This window comes from Neltuma alba, unplaced genomic scaffold, assembly GCF_004799145.2.
Source record: "Neltuma alba isolate B1F8T4 unplaced genomic scaffold, ASM479914v2 tig00012683_pilon, whole genome shotgun sequence".
NCBI classification, from domain to species: domain Eukaryota; kingdom Viridiplantae; phylum Streptophyta; class Magnoliopsida; order Fabales; family Fabaceae; genus Neltuma; species Neltuma alba.
In genome coordinates this window covers 25,847-42,757 of record NW_021637112.1, presented here as the reverse complement: position 1 = coordinate 42,757, position 16,911 = coordinate 25,847, and the positions used below count along the sequence as shown (strand labels likewise).

The 16,911-nt window shown below is 35.2% G+C and overlaps 3 protein-coding genes across 4 annotated transcripts; 1 reads left to right on the top strand and 2 right to left on the bottom strand.

The window, feature by feature from the left end:
• LOC114729818 (B-box zinc finger protein 22-like) lies at positions 1-1,935 on the bottom strand. Its single transcript, XM_028916861.1, has 3 exons — positions 1,753-1,935; positions 512-940; positions 1-297 (listed from the first exon to the last, which is right to left on the bottom strand). Exons 1-3 carry the CDS (start codon positions 1,933-1,935, stop codon positions 1-3), a joined length of 909 nt encoding a protein of 302 aa, XP_028772694.1.
• Positions 1,936-6,428: 4,493 nt separating this feature from the next.
• LOC114729835 (NADH kinase) lies at positions 6,429-9,426 on the bottom strand. The gene is made up of 5 exons (XM_028916871.1): positions 9,260-9,426; positions 7,911-8,156; positions 7,675-7,755; positions 7,229-7,380; positions 6,429-7,093 (listed from the first exon to the last, which is right to left on the bottom strand). Exons 1-5 carry the CDS (start codon positions 9,332-9,334, stop codon positions 6,721-6,723), a joined length of 927 nt encoding a protein of 308 aa, XP_028772704.1. The 5' UTR covers positions 9,335-9,426; the 3' UTR covers positions 6,429-6,720.
• A 2,496-nt stretch (positions 9,427-11,922) lies between these two features.
• LOC114729836 (zinc finger BED domain-containing protein RICESLEEPER 1) lies at positions 11,923-15,241 on the top strand. Of its 2 annotated transcripts, XM_028916875.1 has the most exons (4): positions 11,923-12,046; positions 12,661-14,658; positions 14,756-14,827; positions 14,969-15,241. In XM_028916875.1, the coding sequence occupies exons 1-3, from the start codon at positions 12,013-12,015 to the stop codon at positions 14,815-14,817; spliced, it is 2,094 nt and encodes a 697-aa protein (XP_028772708.1). In that variant the 5' UTR covers positions 11,923-12,012; the 3' UTR covers positions 14,818-14,827; positions 14,969-15,241. The 2 variants fall into 2 exon arrangements, with proteins under 2 accessions (XP_028772708.1, XP_028772707.1); XM_028916874.1 differs by having other exon boundaries at positions 14,756-15,241.
• Positions 15,242-16,911: the final 1,670 nt, after the last annotated feature.

The window sequence follows — 16,911 nt, the reverse complement described above, 5'->3', positions numbered from 1 at the left end:
TTATGGTTGCCTCCGTCGCCTTGATAAAATACGACGATTCTGAGCTCCAATGAATTGTTGTGAGTCAGAAAAACACAAGTCTGGAACATGATCTAACATAGCATTATCAGGTGTATATTGAGTATCTTTAGGCCAATATAATCCTGAAGCTGTAGGAGGGGAAGGAATCTGAGGAACAATCCAAGATGAATCCGAAAATCGCCCCAAACAGTCATTATCGTCGTCGTCCTCGTCCATTTCCTCTTCGCCAGATTTAAAACCAGGAGAATCAGAATCCCCAGGCTTACCACTGCCAGCCTGCAAAAACTCATCAATAAAGAAGATGTTAAAGGAAAAAAATCATGTAACTTTATCATCTGTAGAGCTAAAACAATAAGGCCTAAACCCCAAATTCCCTCAAAGCTCATTGGAAAACTATTTTAACTGAAATTGCTGAAGTAGATAACTCTTGAACCTGGTGTAGCATAAATGAAACAGTTCAAGAGGATTCATTTTACAACTATGAACATACCTTGGATGGTTCATTGTTCATGCAATTGTAATTCTGACTGAATTCATTTAAACCAAAAAATTCATCCATGGACCAATTTGATATGTTTCCAGGAGTTGAGCCACCACCATAAGACACCTTAGAAGGTGGAAACTGCCCATCTCCTCCCCCTTGGCAAGGTACAACTTCGTTGTGTTCAGATGACTCAGGTACTGAGGAAACCCTTCTACAGGCAGAAGAGGATTTTGTACCTGACATCTTCTCCTCAGACTGTGACTTGGCAGAAGACGAGGAAGCACCAGGCTCAGTAGCTTCAAGTCCAACTCTTATACCAGCCAGCAGAAACCTCTGATGAGCCGAGACATAGGAATTTGCTGTGTGTATTGCCACATCACATTTTCTGCAGAATAAAGCCCTGTCCTCTAGACAGAAGAAATAGCCAAAGGATTCCTGCTAGGAGTAGCAGAGTCTACCATCACAACTAGAACCTTAATAATTAAAAAATTAGGAATGCCAATCACATCAAGCTTGCCAACATTAAATGTAAGAGCTAGAAGGAGAAAAAGAAGTAATTATAGATAAATGAACACTGACAACGTGATGTCTTCTGATCCTACCGCATGGTTTTTCTCAAAGGACTTAGCGCCAGCAACGTGCACCATGATAGCAGTTGTGGAGGAATTAATACACTAAATTCCTTTATATAATTGATTTTCCTTCAGATAGCTCTATCTATTACAAAAACAAAGTGGTTTAAATTAAAGAACACATTTGTTTGAAACCTAGAAGGACTAAAAGTAACAGGAAATAAAATGACAAAAAGAAGAGGATACAGCGTCTATTATGCTCTTATTTCTATTCAATATTTTAATCATTTTTATTGCTTTTTTCCCCTCAAGTAGGGACATAAGGATCGCATTTGGCACATCAAATTTGGATACAAGCATACGAGAAAGCTTCCAAAACAGCTACAGCTACTAGTAAGCATTAGTTTAAGTGTTTTACATAACAATGAATACAAATTTAACAGAATAAGTGAAAATAACACTACAAAGATCCCACAATGCACCATGCTGTCTTTTGATCCTACCCCAAGTGTTCTTCAAAGGATAGTACAGCAAGGTGATTCAAAAACCAATACAATATTACAAACTATCAACGGATTCCACAATCGGAACACAACATTCCACCTCAAAACATATTTCTTTCAGGGAACTGTATATAATATAAACGAAAACTGTTTCAAAGAAGATGGAAGATACCTGACAAATATCACATTTGGGCATGTGAGAGGCAGAGGAAGAAAGAGGTACTCTCTCGTGCTTGCCGGCAAGCTTGTTAGCGGCATGGACCTTCTCGTCACATTCCCAACACAGCGCCGCGTCGTCGGCGCAACACAAAACCTTCGCCTCCGAAGCTTCACACACACTGCACTGAATCTTCATCCTTGAGCCCTTTCTCTCGTGTTACTGATGAGTCCCACACAACAAAAAAAAAAAAAACCAAAAAGTTGTTGGCTTTCAAGAACTCCCTCTCCTTCCCTCCAAACCCAATTCAAAAAGTTCCAAACTTTATCATCTCTGACGTCTTAAATAACACTCTACAAGTCTGCCAAGTTAGAATCAGAACCAGAAGATGCAATATAAAATGGGAGAGAAAGAGAGGGTTTAAGAAGTGGGCGATGAGGAAGAAAAAGGGAAGGATATTTTTTGCGCGGAAGAAGGAGAATGTCCACGTGGCAAGAAACGGGTAGTGTCGTGGAAGAGGAGACCGCCTTTGCTGGCTTGGTCATCTGGACATGGTGGTGGTGGCGCTCTGCCTCTGTAAGCAAATAAAATACTAACATCAACAAAACAAAAAATCTAACTTGTTCTCAAATATTATTAGTAAGCAAGGTTGCTCGGTGGTATAGGAATTTTCATGAAATCTCCGGTGTCGGGAACTTTTGAATTCAGAAAATGGACAATTATTTCTGTGTAGGTTGAAATTGGTGGGGACAAGTGACATTATGTGTGCTCTGCCTCTTCTGTACGAAAATTTAATATCAATAAAAACAAAAATCTGACCTGCTCTCAAATATATTTGCAAGGGGTGCCCTGCGGCAAGGGAATTCCATCAAATTCCTGGTGTCGGGCAATAAATTTTGAATTCAAAAGATACATAATCTCATTCACCAATCAAAAAATAAAAAAGGATAGATAAGTATCATGCACAGGCTTGAAATGGTGGGGACGGACGACATGCAGTGAATACCTTAATCGACAACTACTGCTGTCAAAATTTCGGGATTAAATTGAGATTTTATTTTTTGCAAATCCTATGTATCATCAGTTCGTACTCACAGCATATACTTTCATTAGATAGATAGAATTAGCAATTATACATGATAAATTCTTTCTTTTTTTGGTTGTAGCATGAAGAACAGGCGCATAGAGATGTGAAAGACTGTTTTCTAAGGCAAAACAGGGACGTGACCAACATTCACTATTTAGATACAAGAGGGACCAAGATTTAAAAACACATACAGTACAAAATTTTCATATATTTTGATAAGTAACAGAAAACGAGAGGCCGCAGATGGGGGGAGATAAACCAAAATAGCGAGAAGAAACTACATACGAAGAATCACCAAAGCATCTTGGGCGAAGGGCACGTACGTACGTAAACTTGGCTTTCTCATATGTAGACATATATGTGTGTGTGTGTGTGTGAATCTTCCTGATCATGTGTACGATATTTTTTAATCTCTGTTATAGTATGATGGTACATAGGTGAGAGATTGCTTAAAACTGTGTGTTCGTTACGTTCTAGGTATTTACACAAGATGTCCAGCTCGAGTACTCGACTCATCATTTCACGTAGGCGCCAATGCTCGATGGCATTAGTGATTGAAAAAGGAGATCTTTGTTATAGTACTACCTCCCATCCTATTTACAAGATCTTGTTTGTATTTATAATTAGTTCCTGAGGCAGTTTCACTCCTTGTTCACAATATAAAAGCTAGTTAACTAAATTAAATAAATTAATAAAATTAGTTAAATTAGTTATTTATAATAAATATAATTTTTTTCTTAAAATACCCTTACTAATCGTATATATTATTAGCTAGAACTATTATTTAATGAAATTTTTAACATATACAATGATTACAAAGATTATTTTGAAAAAAATAGATAAATATAAAAGACAAAGTAGATTAAAGTTTTATATTTAGAATCAAATTGAATGTCAAATAGCTCTTATATTAAGAATCAAAATTAGTATTTTCTAGGTTAGTGAGCTATATGAAGTAAGGACACTGTAAAAGAAACTAGCATGTCTGATCTTAAACATAAGAATTAGACAAGAGGTTTATGTCCTAATCTATTTTATCTTTTAAATTTATAATTATTGTTCAAAAGTATTCTTTTTAATTGCACATGTTAAAAGCGTTCTGATAGTGTACAGAGAATATTTTAAGAAAACAAATACACATTAATTGATTTCTTAATATTTGTAAATCTAGCCCTTGCATTAAAAATCAGAAGCAGTCAGCAGAAGTGAGTCATGTAATCATAGACTCTGGGCTTGGTACGTTATATGGAGCCTGATGAGGATTACAATTGCACTGATATTTTTACACTTTTTTCACCAATGTGCTGTATGCACTTTATTAGTTGATTCAGTCCCTTATTTTCTTTTGGATTCCCAGCAAATTAAAGTGGGTGTTGACGATGGATATAAATAGTTTGTTGGGAGGAGATGTTGACCTTCCATCGACTTGCTTCATCACACTGATCACGATACCTTCACTCGCATGTTTCATAAAACAAATGCACATTATTCGCCCCCCCCCCCTCCCTTTTTCCTTTTCAAGATAAAGAAAATACCACGATGACCTATTAACTTGTGTCCTGTCGTTTTGTCCTACAAAAGATGATGATTGGCGTAATCATTCATATATAACTCACTTTGTATCATGGTTAATATTGTACTTATGACTTAGTGACATGAAGGTTTTTTCCTTGCAAGATCAGATGTTATGTTATAGATTTGATCCTACTTATAATCTCATACTGCATCTCGATAAATTAAAAGTAATAATCATTCTTATTTGTTGATCAAATTAAAGGCCTAATTTAATTAGATTTAAAAATAACATACTTCTCCAGTCCTTAATATAAGACCTATTTAACTAATTTGATTAAATTAACAAAGTTAGGTAAATTAGTTAATTATAAAAAATATGACATGTTTTTTCTAAAATACCATAATTATCTTCCTTAATTTCCTCCATTCTTCTTTTACTTAATTATGCTTGAGAGAGTATCAATAAAGGTAATTTAGAAAAAATGATAAATATAAAAAATAGGTCTTATATTTAGGACCAAAATCAACTTAATAATTAGATCCTATATTAAGAACCGAAAGAGTATTATTTTTTTTATCTTACTTTATTTATCTAAAAAGATAAACACATACACAAATCCACACATGAGCTGCTTTTTTTTTTAAAAAAAAAAATGCCATAGCGGGTTAAGACTGGGATCTAATTCGATGTGCCCATGGATTGAGATGTTTTTCATGTGCTGATTAAGAAAATTCAATTTTCTACCCTCGAATGAAGACTGGAGATATTTTTATGCTGTATAATATCTAAATTTGAGTGATGAGTGCGATGGAGATGCTGTGTATTTTTAAAAGGTGAATAATTTCTTCTCATTTCTTTTCAACATTAACATTTTTTCCTTTCAAATTCTCGTGCTCTGTGAACAGCCGATTCTTAGAAACACAAGAACTGTAACTGATAGATGCACTTGCTTAAAACCATGACATCGGAAGAATGGAGAATTTTTATTGTTATATATTGCAATTCCCAACTGAAATAATTATCAAGGATTACTGTATATCCATGTACATTTCTTTTACACCGGGTCCAAATCTTATCTGGAAGACAATATTATTTTTCTAAGGTAAAATATTATGTATTTTATCAATTGGTAATAATAAAAGATTATTTCGTATTCTTTATGCTTTAAAAAATTATTAAAACCAATTAAAATTGGAGTAAATCTGATATAGATGAGCTGTTATAAAGAGATATGTTGTATCAGATCCAACTTGGGAATTTCTATTTTGATTCTTCCACCGACTATATTTAATGAAAGTACCACACTAGGGGTCATGGACCACAATTTTAGTCATGAAACCCCTTGTGATTCAAACTCCACAAGAAAAATTTTAAAAATACCATGTCTACAGTCTAATTTAATTAGTCGTCACAGACCCAACACCAACCCATTTTGTTATTAACTTGTCAGATCAGATCATTTATTTCTTAAAAAAAACTTTGATTAATACATAGCAATTATTTTCTACTCATCAAGTTTCTGTGAAGACTTTAGATGGTGCATTTACGTAAATAGAAGTTCACCCAAAAGAAAGATCAAAGTCCAGAACCAAGCCCCAAAGGTTTTGTACAGCTTTATCAACAGTCCTATCGTTTCAAGCATACGTTCCCGTAATTACTCTCCTCTTCTTTCCAGCCAACACCTATAATTACTCTGCTACACAAAGCATTAATAACACATCAGCTGCTTGTTCCTTTCACCTAAAGCTTTATGCTTCAGACGGCATAAATAAATAAATAAAGCTTTGTGCTTCAAAACCCGGAGCATCTAGTAAATTAAATATAGGGTCCAATTTTCACCTACCTCGTCGAAATACCCGATGCTCATAGCAAGTTAGCAATGAGATCTAGTCTGTTGTGTTTTGCTATTTTCTCTCTTGTAAACCCAAAACAAAGAAAAGAAAAGAAGGGGGAAAAAAGCAGATGTTCTGCTTTGAAGGCTTATGCTTTTTGCCTCAACCTTAACATAAGTGGGATAACCAAACTCCTGAACCTTCAAATGGAGCAAGGCCAAATATCAACACTTCATTTGCAAAATGTCAAGGTTATCAAGAAAACCGCAACTTCCTGCTGCCGAAATGATTACAAACGGAACTTGTATGTACATACCAAAAAAAATTGTGTATGATCTTAAAGTTGTTTATGTACATGACTACACCCTCAGCCCCTGCAGAAGGAATCAGGCATTACAAACTTAATGTCATGTCAGCTCGTGAACAAATTCTTCCATTTCATAAATCCTCTGACAAAATTGGGTATCATTCTGACGACTATATGCATGCAAAACTTTCCTCAAGTTTGTTCAAATGCATCCCAGAAGCAATATTAAGTCACAGACAGATCACAGAGCAGAGGTTAATAACTGATTAGGCAAGAAAACTTTCAAGATCGGCGCTCTGCAAGAAATCTCAATTTTATCCCCATCTTGAATGGTATATTTGACGTGATAACCATCAATATATATTACACCTTCTCTACAAGACCATGTAATGTCCATTGCTTGGTCATGTTTGATTACCCCATGCATAAGGTTTAAGAGTGGCCCAGGTGAAATAGGCTCTCTTACCATATACTGGAGATCCTGAGATAAAATGGGCATCAGAAATCCACCTGCTGAGTGCATTGCAGCTGTGGAACCAGCAGCAGTTGAAACTCTCAGACCACTTGATCTGCAGATAACTAGTGGTGAACAGGGCTGACCATCCTTTCTGATCCTGTGAAGTTATAGGCTTAATTAACCACCTTTTCTGCATTGCATTGTTATCGAAACGCCCCCCCTCTCTCTCAAAAATGAAACTCAAGAAAAATAAATGAACCAAAGAGTTTGGGTATTCTGAGGTTGCAATTACCTGAAGGAGAACGCAGAAAGTGCGGCAGGACATGGATGTGCAACTAAGATATCATTCAGAGCATAAGTTGGTAGCTGACGCGTGTTAACAGATATTGATATCCTTTTTAACTTGGAAGGAACAGTTTGACTCTCAAGTATGCCGTTTAACACCTGAAAGAAAATGCTCATCACAAACTCAGCTATGTAGTTGGTTCACAAAGAACTTAGTTATAGAAAGAGATGTTGAAAGCCACTACAAAGATCAAATTTACAGTAGTTCAAGGACCAAAAGAAGGATGGATATCTGAGGACAGATAGTCTTTGACAATAACGAAAGAACTTAGTTAATGCTTTGATGCAATGATGTTCAATATTCCTTACTGATACAAAATTAAGGCATCACAATAATGAAAGAATAATGATTGTTGTTTAGAATGCCTCCACCCAACAGTTAACTCATCTTACCTGTTCAAAGTTTTCAACTGTTGCGGCACAAAGATGGCCAGTGCTTCTTGTAGCGTCAAACTCATTGCTGAACCGCTCCACCTATTGCAAATAAAATATGAGTAGCAAAGTCCCCCGGTTAGGTTTGTTCTTCTGTGCCATAGAAAATTGAATTTGGCATATTCCAAGAAACAATCAAATAAAATGTTTAAAACAAATGTATCAATATAACAACCAAGACCATAAGGAATTTGAACCTCATCATTTCTTGTTGGATCAGAATTCACTCCAAGAATTGGAATCCTGTCATCCATGAAATGGCTAGCTTGCAAAAGTGTTCCATCCCCACCAACTGTGACAACCAGATCCACATCATTGATGGGCTGTGATAAATCATTACGCTCTATAGCTTTCCATTCAACAGGCTTCTTCTGTAGAATTGTCTGACAGAATTTGATGGTATCAAGGTGCACCTTACGCCTGCTATCCAAGTGATGTAAAATCTGCAATTCCACAATAAAAATACAGTGACCAGAGTGTAATAAGCAACCGGTAACCTAGGAGACATAGCAGATAAACCTGCATAAGGACATGAGAAAATTTGCAAACACTCAGTCGTAAATTGAATCCACTCTCCAGGCAGCAAGAGAAATAGAATAAGTGTTAAACAGGGTTCACGTGTTCAATTTACACGGACATCATTGACAATCACGTCTGCATTGCAGGGGTTGAGAATCATTATCCATTGAAATCCTACCAGGTAAGAGGATGGCATTATGAAACTTGAATGAGAGCAGGAAATGTTGATACTTCGTCAGGAGGCAAGAAAAACTTATCTTGAAGACTAGCCCCCTAAAATAGAGAACTTCTAGGACAGTTGTTTTTTTCATGTACAATACTAAACAACAAATGAACAGAAATACAGAAATGCCTTCTTGGTAAAAATCAAGCCAAAGCTTTTTCCCCTTGTGTTTTTTTTAACCCAAAAAAAGAAAAGAAAAGAAAAGTGACCTTGTGTTTGCGTATTATTTTCAGAAGTTTCTGAGTATCTAATTTTATCAATTTCGATAAAACAATGTTCCAAGATACTCGCTTTGCCATTGGCATCATGACTTGAACATCTTGTTTACAAGTCAGACCAATTCATCGCATTAACGCTAGAGAAGAACCTAACAACGGGATCTAAACAGTAAAAAAACATAAAATTCAACAAATGAATTTACCTAAAAACCCTCGAACCTTACCTTACAATGTGGGGTTCCTACAAGAGTCGATTTACTAGAGTCATCAAGGGGGAACAAATAACGACCAACCGTTTCTTATTCTCATGATTCATATTAACGGAGAAGCAATGAAAGCCTCCTATTTCCAACAAACAACAAAGGCATAGGAGTTCAGCGTTTCAGTTTAACATACGAACCAGACATTTAATCAATCAATTTGAGTGCCCAGCGCAAATGCCAAGTCAAGCATAGAACCATGAACTCCTAGAAAACACCGCAACACAACACTCTTGGGTCTAAAATAACCCAGCGTGCTAAGCGGGTCAGAAAGCAAAAGACTGGTGAATAATTCGGAACAGAAGAGAAGGAAGAACATTCATTACCTGGGGGCTGGCGCCGTGGGGAGGAGCATAAACATCGAACGGTTTTAGCAGAATCAATAATTTCCTCATCGCCATCTCTCTCTTTCGCTTTATGCCTTTCCCTCTCAAACGGCACGGTGTTGAGAAATGCGGAAGACGTAACCAAGTGCTGCTTTTATTCCTGGATTCGGCATGCCAGCCTCAGCTCGTTGATGCCGGGAAACCATTTTCATTTGCCTTATGATTTATACAAAATACTGCCTGTCCCAGATTATTTTGGTTCTAGATTAAAGAGTGTTCGGTGGAAATGAAATAATGATTTTAAAAGTGATTTTATAGCATATGAAATAAACATATAGAAGAATTTATCTCAATTTACGAAAAAATATTTTTCAAAAATACTTCTTATGTCATCCAAACACTCATGAATATAAGATCCAGAACTGCTAGTGAAAAAAAAAATTAATATGATTTTTTATCTTTTAAATTTTTTTTCATTTTAATTTTTATCCATCAAGTTTTAAATCATAGATTTTGATCTCTTAATAGATAAAATAGTCCAAGTTTTTGTTAGATTATACGGGTTAATATTTTAAATTAAATAAAACTTAAAGATCAAAACCTATAATTTAAAACTTAAAGAACCAAAACTAAAATAAAAACAAGCTTAAAAAAACAAAAATTACATTAACCAAAAAAAATTCTATGACCGGAGGTAGTATAATAAAATTTGGTATCTCATAATGTATTTTGATTTTTTAATTAAATATTTTAATTCACTATTAGCTCTTTATGAACACATAAAATAAAGTTATAACTCTTCAATCAAAATTTGAATATTAATTTGTTAGGTTGTGAAATGTGATAAACCAGTCCTCCCATTAGATGTAACCTTTTTATTTTAAGTATATATTCAAATTTTTATATTACCAAAAAAAAGATATGAATATAAAAGTATTGGAATTTGCGGCCTCTTTCTATCTCTGACCATACTAAATAAATATATGCCGTGTGCCTGATGTGGCCAGTTTTCCGCAGCTGAACCATATATATCTGGCTTTGGTCCCGTTTACAGCATAGATAACTGCTGGCAAAAGAAAATGACATGGATAGAAACTACACATATAACAGGGACTAATGTAAAATTTATGACTTATAAGAAGTAATATTATATTTGTAAATCATAAATAATGTCATCCATCTCAAATTTTATTTAGAATACGAGCTAATATTCTTTTATTCCCCTTCCAAACGGCTAGCCCATAGTGTTCTTTTTATTTTGCCATCGCATTAGCCCCTAGTTATATGCTTAAAATTATTGAAGAATAGCTTTCAAAGTTTTAAACTTTTGTTGGGAAAATCACAAAAAAACCGATCGCGAAAATAATTAAATAGGAGATGACAACAAATTTTTTAACAAAATGTCTTATTTGTAATTTTGTGATTTTCGCAATTTTTTTATGATTTTTCCAGCTTTATTACCAAAAAAAAAAACATGGTCAAAGGAAAAAAAACCATAACGACAAATTATGAAGGGGAATACAAAAGAGGCGGCAAATTAGCAGCAAGAAATACTCCTCCGGTCCTAATTATAAGACCCAATTGACTTATTTGAAGAAATTAAGGAAGTAAGTTAAGTTGGTTATTTATAATAAATAAGTGTTGTCATTCCTAAAATATCCTTACTAATTAAGTATATTGGCTAAAACTATAATTATTAGAAGGATTATCTTGGAAAAAAATGCATAAATATAAGAGATAAAATGGATTGGGGTCTTATAATTAGGACCAAATAAAAAGTCAAATGGGGTCTTATAATAAGGATCGGAGGAGTATCATGTATCCGTTGAAAGTCCAACAATAGCATATTCATGCAGTAAAAAATAACCATCCCCGGTGATAGTCTTGTTAAATTTTATGATTTGATTTTTGATATTATTAATTAATTTCGTATCAAAGAAAATAATTTCTGCTCAGACCTCTCACTTAACTAATTTAAATAATTTAAGAAAGCTAAATAAATTAATTAATTATAACAAATATAACTTAATCTTTTCAAAATAACTCAACATAACATTATATTATATATTAGTTTATAAATTATATAAATTAATTTTGAAAAATAATAAATATTAAAAATAAAGTGAGTTGAAATCTTATATTAAAAATCAAAATCAATTTTTTAATTATTTTTTATATTTAAAACTAGTGGGGAGTAATAAATTTATTCCACAAAAAAAAATATCTGACATAATAATGAGATGGGAGCCCAAAGAAAGCAATCAAAACAAAGGAGTCGGTGAGTAAGGGAGGCAGTTATACTCTTGACCCAACTTTGCCGGGTCCAATTCATCATACTTAACGCAACCCAACTAACCATCCGCCCAAACCGGAACCCATAATTAGATCCGGGTTGACCCACCCGTGCAATCCGGCCTCCCCACAATAAGCCTAGCGCACCAATCAGTTCTCGCATAGCTCTATCGGATCTAACCCAGATTCCCCCCTATCCGCATCGGGTTTTCTTCCTTTTCATACCTTAAAATCCAACCCTAATTCTGCCGGACCATCCGATCGGACTCTCTGCAATTTCGAACGCCACAAGCTCGTATTATGTAAGAAGCCATTCAATTCCTGTTTTTGTTCTGTTTTCCCTCAAAATGTAACCTTGAGCACCTTCATTTCGTGCTTTTACTCTGTGTTACATTATTGCTTTCTGAGAAAATCATAGTGATAAATGGATTAGTCGTATACTAGATAGTGATGTGTCCCCCATGCTTGATTATGGAGTTGCAGATTCCTTCATAGGTGGAAATTGCATCCTTTGATGGGTGAATTTGTTCTAAGTATCTAATTGCAAAATCTTGACGTGGGTCTGTCTTAGTTTGTAGAACTTCTAGATCAGTTTGCTTTCTGATTGTAATTTTTGCTACTGAAAGGGATGTGTTCCGTATCAATGCAAAACAAACCTCATATTAGTTTTGTCTTTTCTCCAATTTAAGCATATGCCCTTTTTTCTAGATTTCTATGTTGGTTGCTGAACATTTGGCTATGGCTGTTTTCTGTTACTTATTGCTCCTGTGATGGGGACAGACCGACTGCTCTGTAGATTCCCTCATTCCCCGATTTTCCGGGTACTGAAGGCTTTTATTGTTGAGACCAGGCACGGGTGTTATTGAGTCAATTTGGTGAAATTTATTATCCTCTCAACATTCCTTTTTCACTCTCTCTTTTTATTTTTAACGGGTGGGCGACAACTGACAATGGTTTTATATCATTGCATTGCTTCCAATGCTTTCGTGCTTTATATTTCTTGAGATAATACGATTTTTTCTATTTGTATTATTGGCTGGATTCATAATTGAGCTTTATCAATTTTACTCCAAGTTCTTAGGTTAATTTATTTTCCACATGATGAGCAGATTTTTGGCAGTTGCAATCCTATGTGATGGAAATACCAAATGATTCAGGCTCTAAGAAACCAAAGAGACTGACATCTGTTGTGTGGAATCACTTTGAAAGGGTCAGGAAGGCTGACATTTGTTATGCCGTTTGTGTGCATTGTAACAAGAAGCTTAGTGGATCGAGTAACAGTGGTACTACTCATTTGAGAAATCACTTGATGCGATGTCTTAAAAGATCAAATTTCGATGTTTCTCAACTACTTGCAGCAAAGAGAAGGAAAAAAGATAATACCGTCAGCCTCGCAAATATTAGTTTTGATGAAGATCAGAGGAAAGAAGAGTATCTGAAGCCAACAGCAATCATCAAGTTTGAACAAGAACACAAGAAAGATGAAATCACTAATTTCTGGAGTAGTAAATTTGATCAGGAGAGAAGTCGACTTGATCTTGCACGCATGATTATATTGCATGGGTACCCCTTAGGTATGGCTGAACATATAGGGTTCAAGGTCTTTGTGAAAAACCTCCAACCTATGTTTGAATTTGTGTCCAATAGTGGTGTAGAGATTTCCTGCATGGATATCTACAGAAGAGAGAAAGAGAAAGTTCTTGACTTGATAAACAAGTTACATGGAAGAATCAATTTGTCTGTTGAACAGTGGTCTTCAATGGAAAATTCTTCATATTTGTGTTCAGTTGCACATTATATTGATGAGGAATGGACATTACAGAAGAAGATCCTGAACTTTATCACACTTGATTCTTCTCATACTGATGACATGCTTCCAGAAGTGATTATCAAATGTCTTAATGAATGGGATATTGACTGTAAGCTGTTTGCTATAACGCTAGATGACTGTTCTATTGATGATGACATCACTTTGAGAATCAAAGAGCAAATTTCTGAGAAAAGGCCTTTTCTAAGTACTCGTCAATTACTTGACATTCGCTCTGCAGCACATGTATTAAATTCCATTGTTCATGATGCCATGGACGCATTGCGTGGAGTAATAAAAAAGATCCGAGAAAGCATTAGATATATCAGAAGTTCACAAGATATACAGGGAAAATTTAATGAGATTGCTCAGCATGCTGGAATTAACTCTGAGAAGGCTTTAGTTCTTGATTGTCCTGGCCTTTGGAACACAACATATCACATGCTTGAAAATGCACTGGAATACAAGCCTGCATTTTCTCCCTTCCAAGAGCATGATCCCTCTTATTCATCAGCTCTTACTGATGAAGAGTGGCAATGGACGAATTCTGTCACTGGTTATTTGAAACTTTTAGTTGAAGTCACTGGTATCATTTCAAGCAACAAAAACCCGACTGCAAATATTTACTTCCCTGAGATTTGTGACATACATATCCAATTAATTGACTGGTGCAGAAGTTCGGATAGTTTTCTTAGTTCCATCGCTTCAAAGATGAAAGCTAGATTTGATAAATACTGGAGCAAGTGCAGTTTGGCTCTAGCAGTAGCAGCTATTTTAGATCCCCGGTTTAAAATGAAGTTAGTTGAATATTACTACTCCCAGATTTATGGCAGCACTGCTTTGGATCGTATCAAGGAAGTTTCTGATGGGATCAAAGAACTTTTCAATGCGTACTCTATCTGTTCAACGATGGTTGATCAAGGCTCAGCTTTGCCAGGCAGCAGCTTACCTAGTACAAATAATGAAACTAGGGATAGACTAAAAGGTTTTGACAAATTTCTTCATGAGACTTCTCAGAGCCAGAGCCTTACATCAGACTTGGACAAGTATCTAGAGGAACCAATCTTTCCTCGTAACTCTGATTTCAACATATTGAATTGGTGGAAAGTTCACACGCCAAGATACCCGATCTTGTCAATGATGGCCCGTGACATTCTTGCGACTCCCATGTCAACAGTGGCTCCAGAATTGGCATTTAGTGCTGGGGGGAGAATGCTAGATCCCAGTCGTAGTTCACTAAACCCTGATGTACGACAAGCTTTAATATGCACTCAAGATTGGCTCCGGAATGAATCAGGAGGTATGTTCCCATTTTTTATTCCTTTTCATTTTTCCTTATAGGAATCCCCATATGTTTTGCTTATTTCTGATTTATTCTTTTGTTTTGCTAATCTCAGATGTCAACACATCCGCAAGTGCTTCTGCCGTTCCTCTACCCCTTCTCATTGAATCAAGTTAACATTTTCCAGGTCATGATTCCGTAATTGATATCTCATACTAGAAAACCATCCACATGCAGTTGTAAATTTTACTTAACTGAATTATGAGTCATGTTGCAAGGTTGATTGATCTGTCGTTGTGGCTCACAAGACATCTCTTGTGGTTTACAGACAATGTCAGGTCTTAAAGAAGCTGCATGAGGGTTTTCAAGTAAGCCTTTTTGTTTCTTCATCCTGTTCATAATGTCGCTGAGAGGTAGTCAATAAACCGAGCTTGCAAGTACCTTATCATGAGGCAATGTACATTCTTAGGACAGCGATGCTTGTGTAAATGATACTCACAGGAAACTTTTCTCTCTAAATTGCTGACTAGAAGAGGTCGACTCTCGAGTTTGTACAGAGGGTTGCATGCCCTTAAATATGGAAATTTCTGTTACACAGTTCCTCTTACACATCTTCTCACGCTAGGGTGGCGGGTTTACCTGCATATATAGAACGAACTTGGGTTTTTCTATTAGCTTATCATGTAAAATCAGGTCAAGTGAATAATTGTTTTTTTTAATAACCATGCACATCCCCCCTTCCCAAAAAAAACATCTCTTCTCGTACAATTATGTTTTATCTTATCTGGCTGATATGTCCCTTGAAATTTTTTGTGTAACTTTGTTCATTCAGCCAACTGGAACAATTAAGTTCTTTTATGGATAAATGGTAAAACTATATTTCCAAACCGAAAAAACCGTCCCGAAACAGGGTTAAGTTGATTAAAGGTTTAAAACACCAGCGGCTATGAGAGGGTTCGTTTAGGGTATTCACCGACCCAAATCTACGAAATATGGGACACCATCTAGTCATCAAGACTAACCAAATTCAATCCAGGCTAAGAAATAAACAGTCAAGACTAAGGCATCGCCAAATCAATCCAACCATACTAACCAGTACCCCAAAAAAAAAAAATGAAACCAAGACAAGTATTGATTTGGTGTTTGGAAACACTCATAAGCACTTAAAACCCTTTCTCAAGTACTTATTTTATATTCTATAAAATTACTTTTAAAAAGCTAATTCAAAATTGGTTTTTACCGAGACTTACAACGATAAGCAAGATCAACATATGTTACTTTTTGTGAAATCTCCAATATTGTGTTTCCATTATTTGATTTCGTCCATCTTTCGTCAAAATCGATGGACTTCCAGTCACTGGAGATTTGAAGGTATGAATAGTCGATGAACCAAAAAACCTTCTCTTCCATTTTTTTTTTCCGAAAAAAGGTATATGTCCTCATGGGAATACGGTTTTCTCATCCGGTCCTGAATACCTCAAGATTCTCTCAAGTTCCAACAAAGAAAAATAAAAAAAAAGAACATCATGACGTTGGAACCATGTGAAGGTATATTAAAGACAACAAATAATGGGCACAAGTATGTACCAGACCATGAGCAGGGCCCTTATAGTCATAGGACGGATTGAACTTTTTTGTTTTTGGTGGATTATTACAAGTGATAGCTTGTGGGATTGAACACTGTTGAACAACTATGGTGGAGAGAAGTAATGATGAAGATGATCAATAATATTTACATTTAATTAACGATTTTTTAAAAGATGAGTTAATTTTAATATGATCTGCTAATTTTATTACTCCCTTCGGTCTTTCATTTTTCTTCTTACAATGCAATATTTATTAGAAATTACCAAATATAGCCCTATTCATGTGAAAATAGGTAAGGAAATAGGTTATACTCCTCTGGTCCTATTTACAAAGCAGAGAGAGAAAGTATTTTTTGATCATATACATAGGGTATTAAGAGAAATTTTTTGTATGGATGTACAATTTTATCTCTTATTTATTATTGTGTTGACTTTATTTATATGAGGTATAATGTATATTAAATAGAGATAGAGTTCAAAAGTCATTAAATTTTAAATGAGAGTTAATAAAGTTCAAAGTTTTCTTTGATCTGTATAAAACATGCTGGAAATGCTTTATAAATAGGACCAAAGAAATTCCTATTATCTCACTTTTTCCAATAAAACTGAACAGGCGTATATTTGTAAAAGGAATATGGATGTTGAAAATATTAGTGTTGTTAACAATTTTTTCCCCCTCAATTCA

Coding starts and splice junctions, on each gene's coding strand:
- LOC114729818 (XM_028916861.1), bottom strand. CDS start 1,935: ATGAAGATTCAGTGCAGTGTGTGTGAAGCTTCGGAGGCGAAGGTTTTG. Junction 941..1,752: donor CCAAATGTGATATTTGTCAG/GTATCTTCCATC, acceptor TACTCCTAGCAG/GAATCCTTTGGCTATTTCTT. Junction 298..511: donor TGAACAATGAACCATCCAAG/GTATGTTCATAG, acceptor GAGTTTTTGCAG/GCTGGCAGTGGTAAGCCTGG.
- LOC114729836 (XM_028916875.1), top strand. CDS start 12,013: ATGCTTGATTATGGAGTTGCAGATTCCTTCATAG. Junction 12,047..12,660: donor AGTTGCAGATTCCTTCATAG/GTGGAAATTGCA, acceptor CATGATGAGCAG/ATTTTTGGCAGTTGCAATCC. Junction 14,659..14,755: donor GCTCCGGAATGAATCAGGAG/GTATGTTCCCAT, acceptor TGCTAATCTCAG/ATGTCAACACATCCGCAAGT.
- LOC114729835 (XM_028916871.1), bottom strand. CDS start 9,334: ATGGCGATGAGGAAATTATTGATTCTGCTAAAACCGTTCGATGTTTAT. Junction 7,381..7,674: donor CAGTTGAAAACTTTGAACAG/GTAAGATGAGTT, acceptor ATTTTCTTTCAG/GTGTTAAACGGCATACTTGA. Junction 7,094..7,228: donor CTTTCTGCGTTCTCCTTCAG/GTAATTGCAACC, acceptor ATAACTTCACAG/GATCAGAAAGGATGGTCAGC.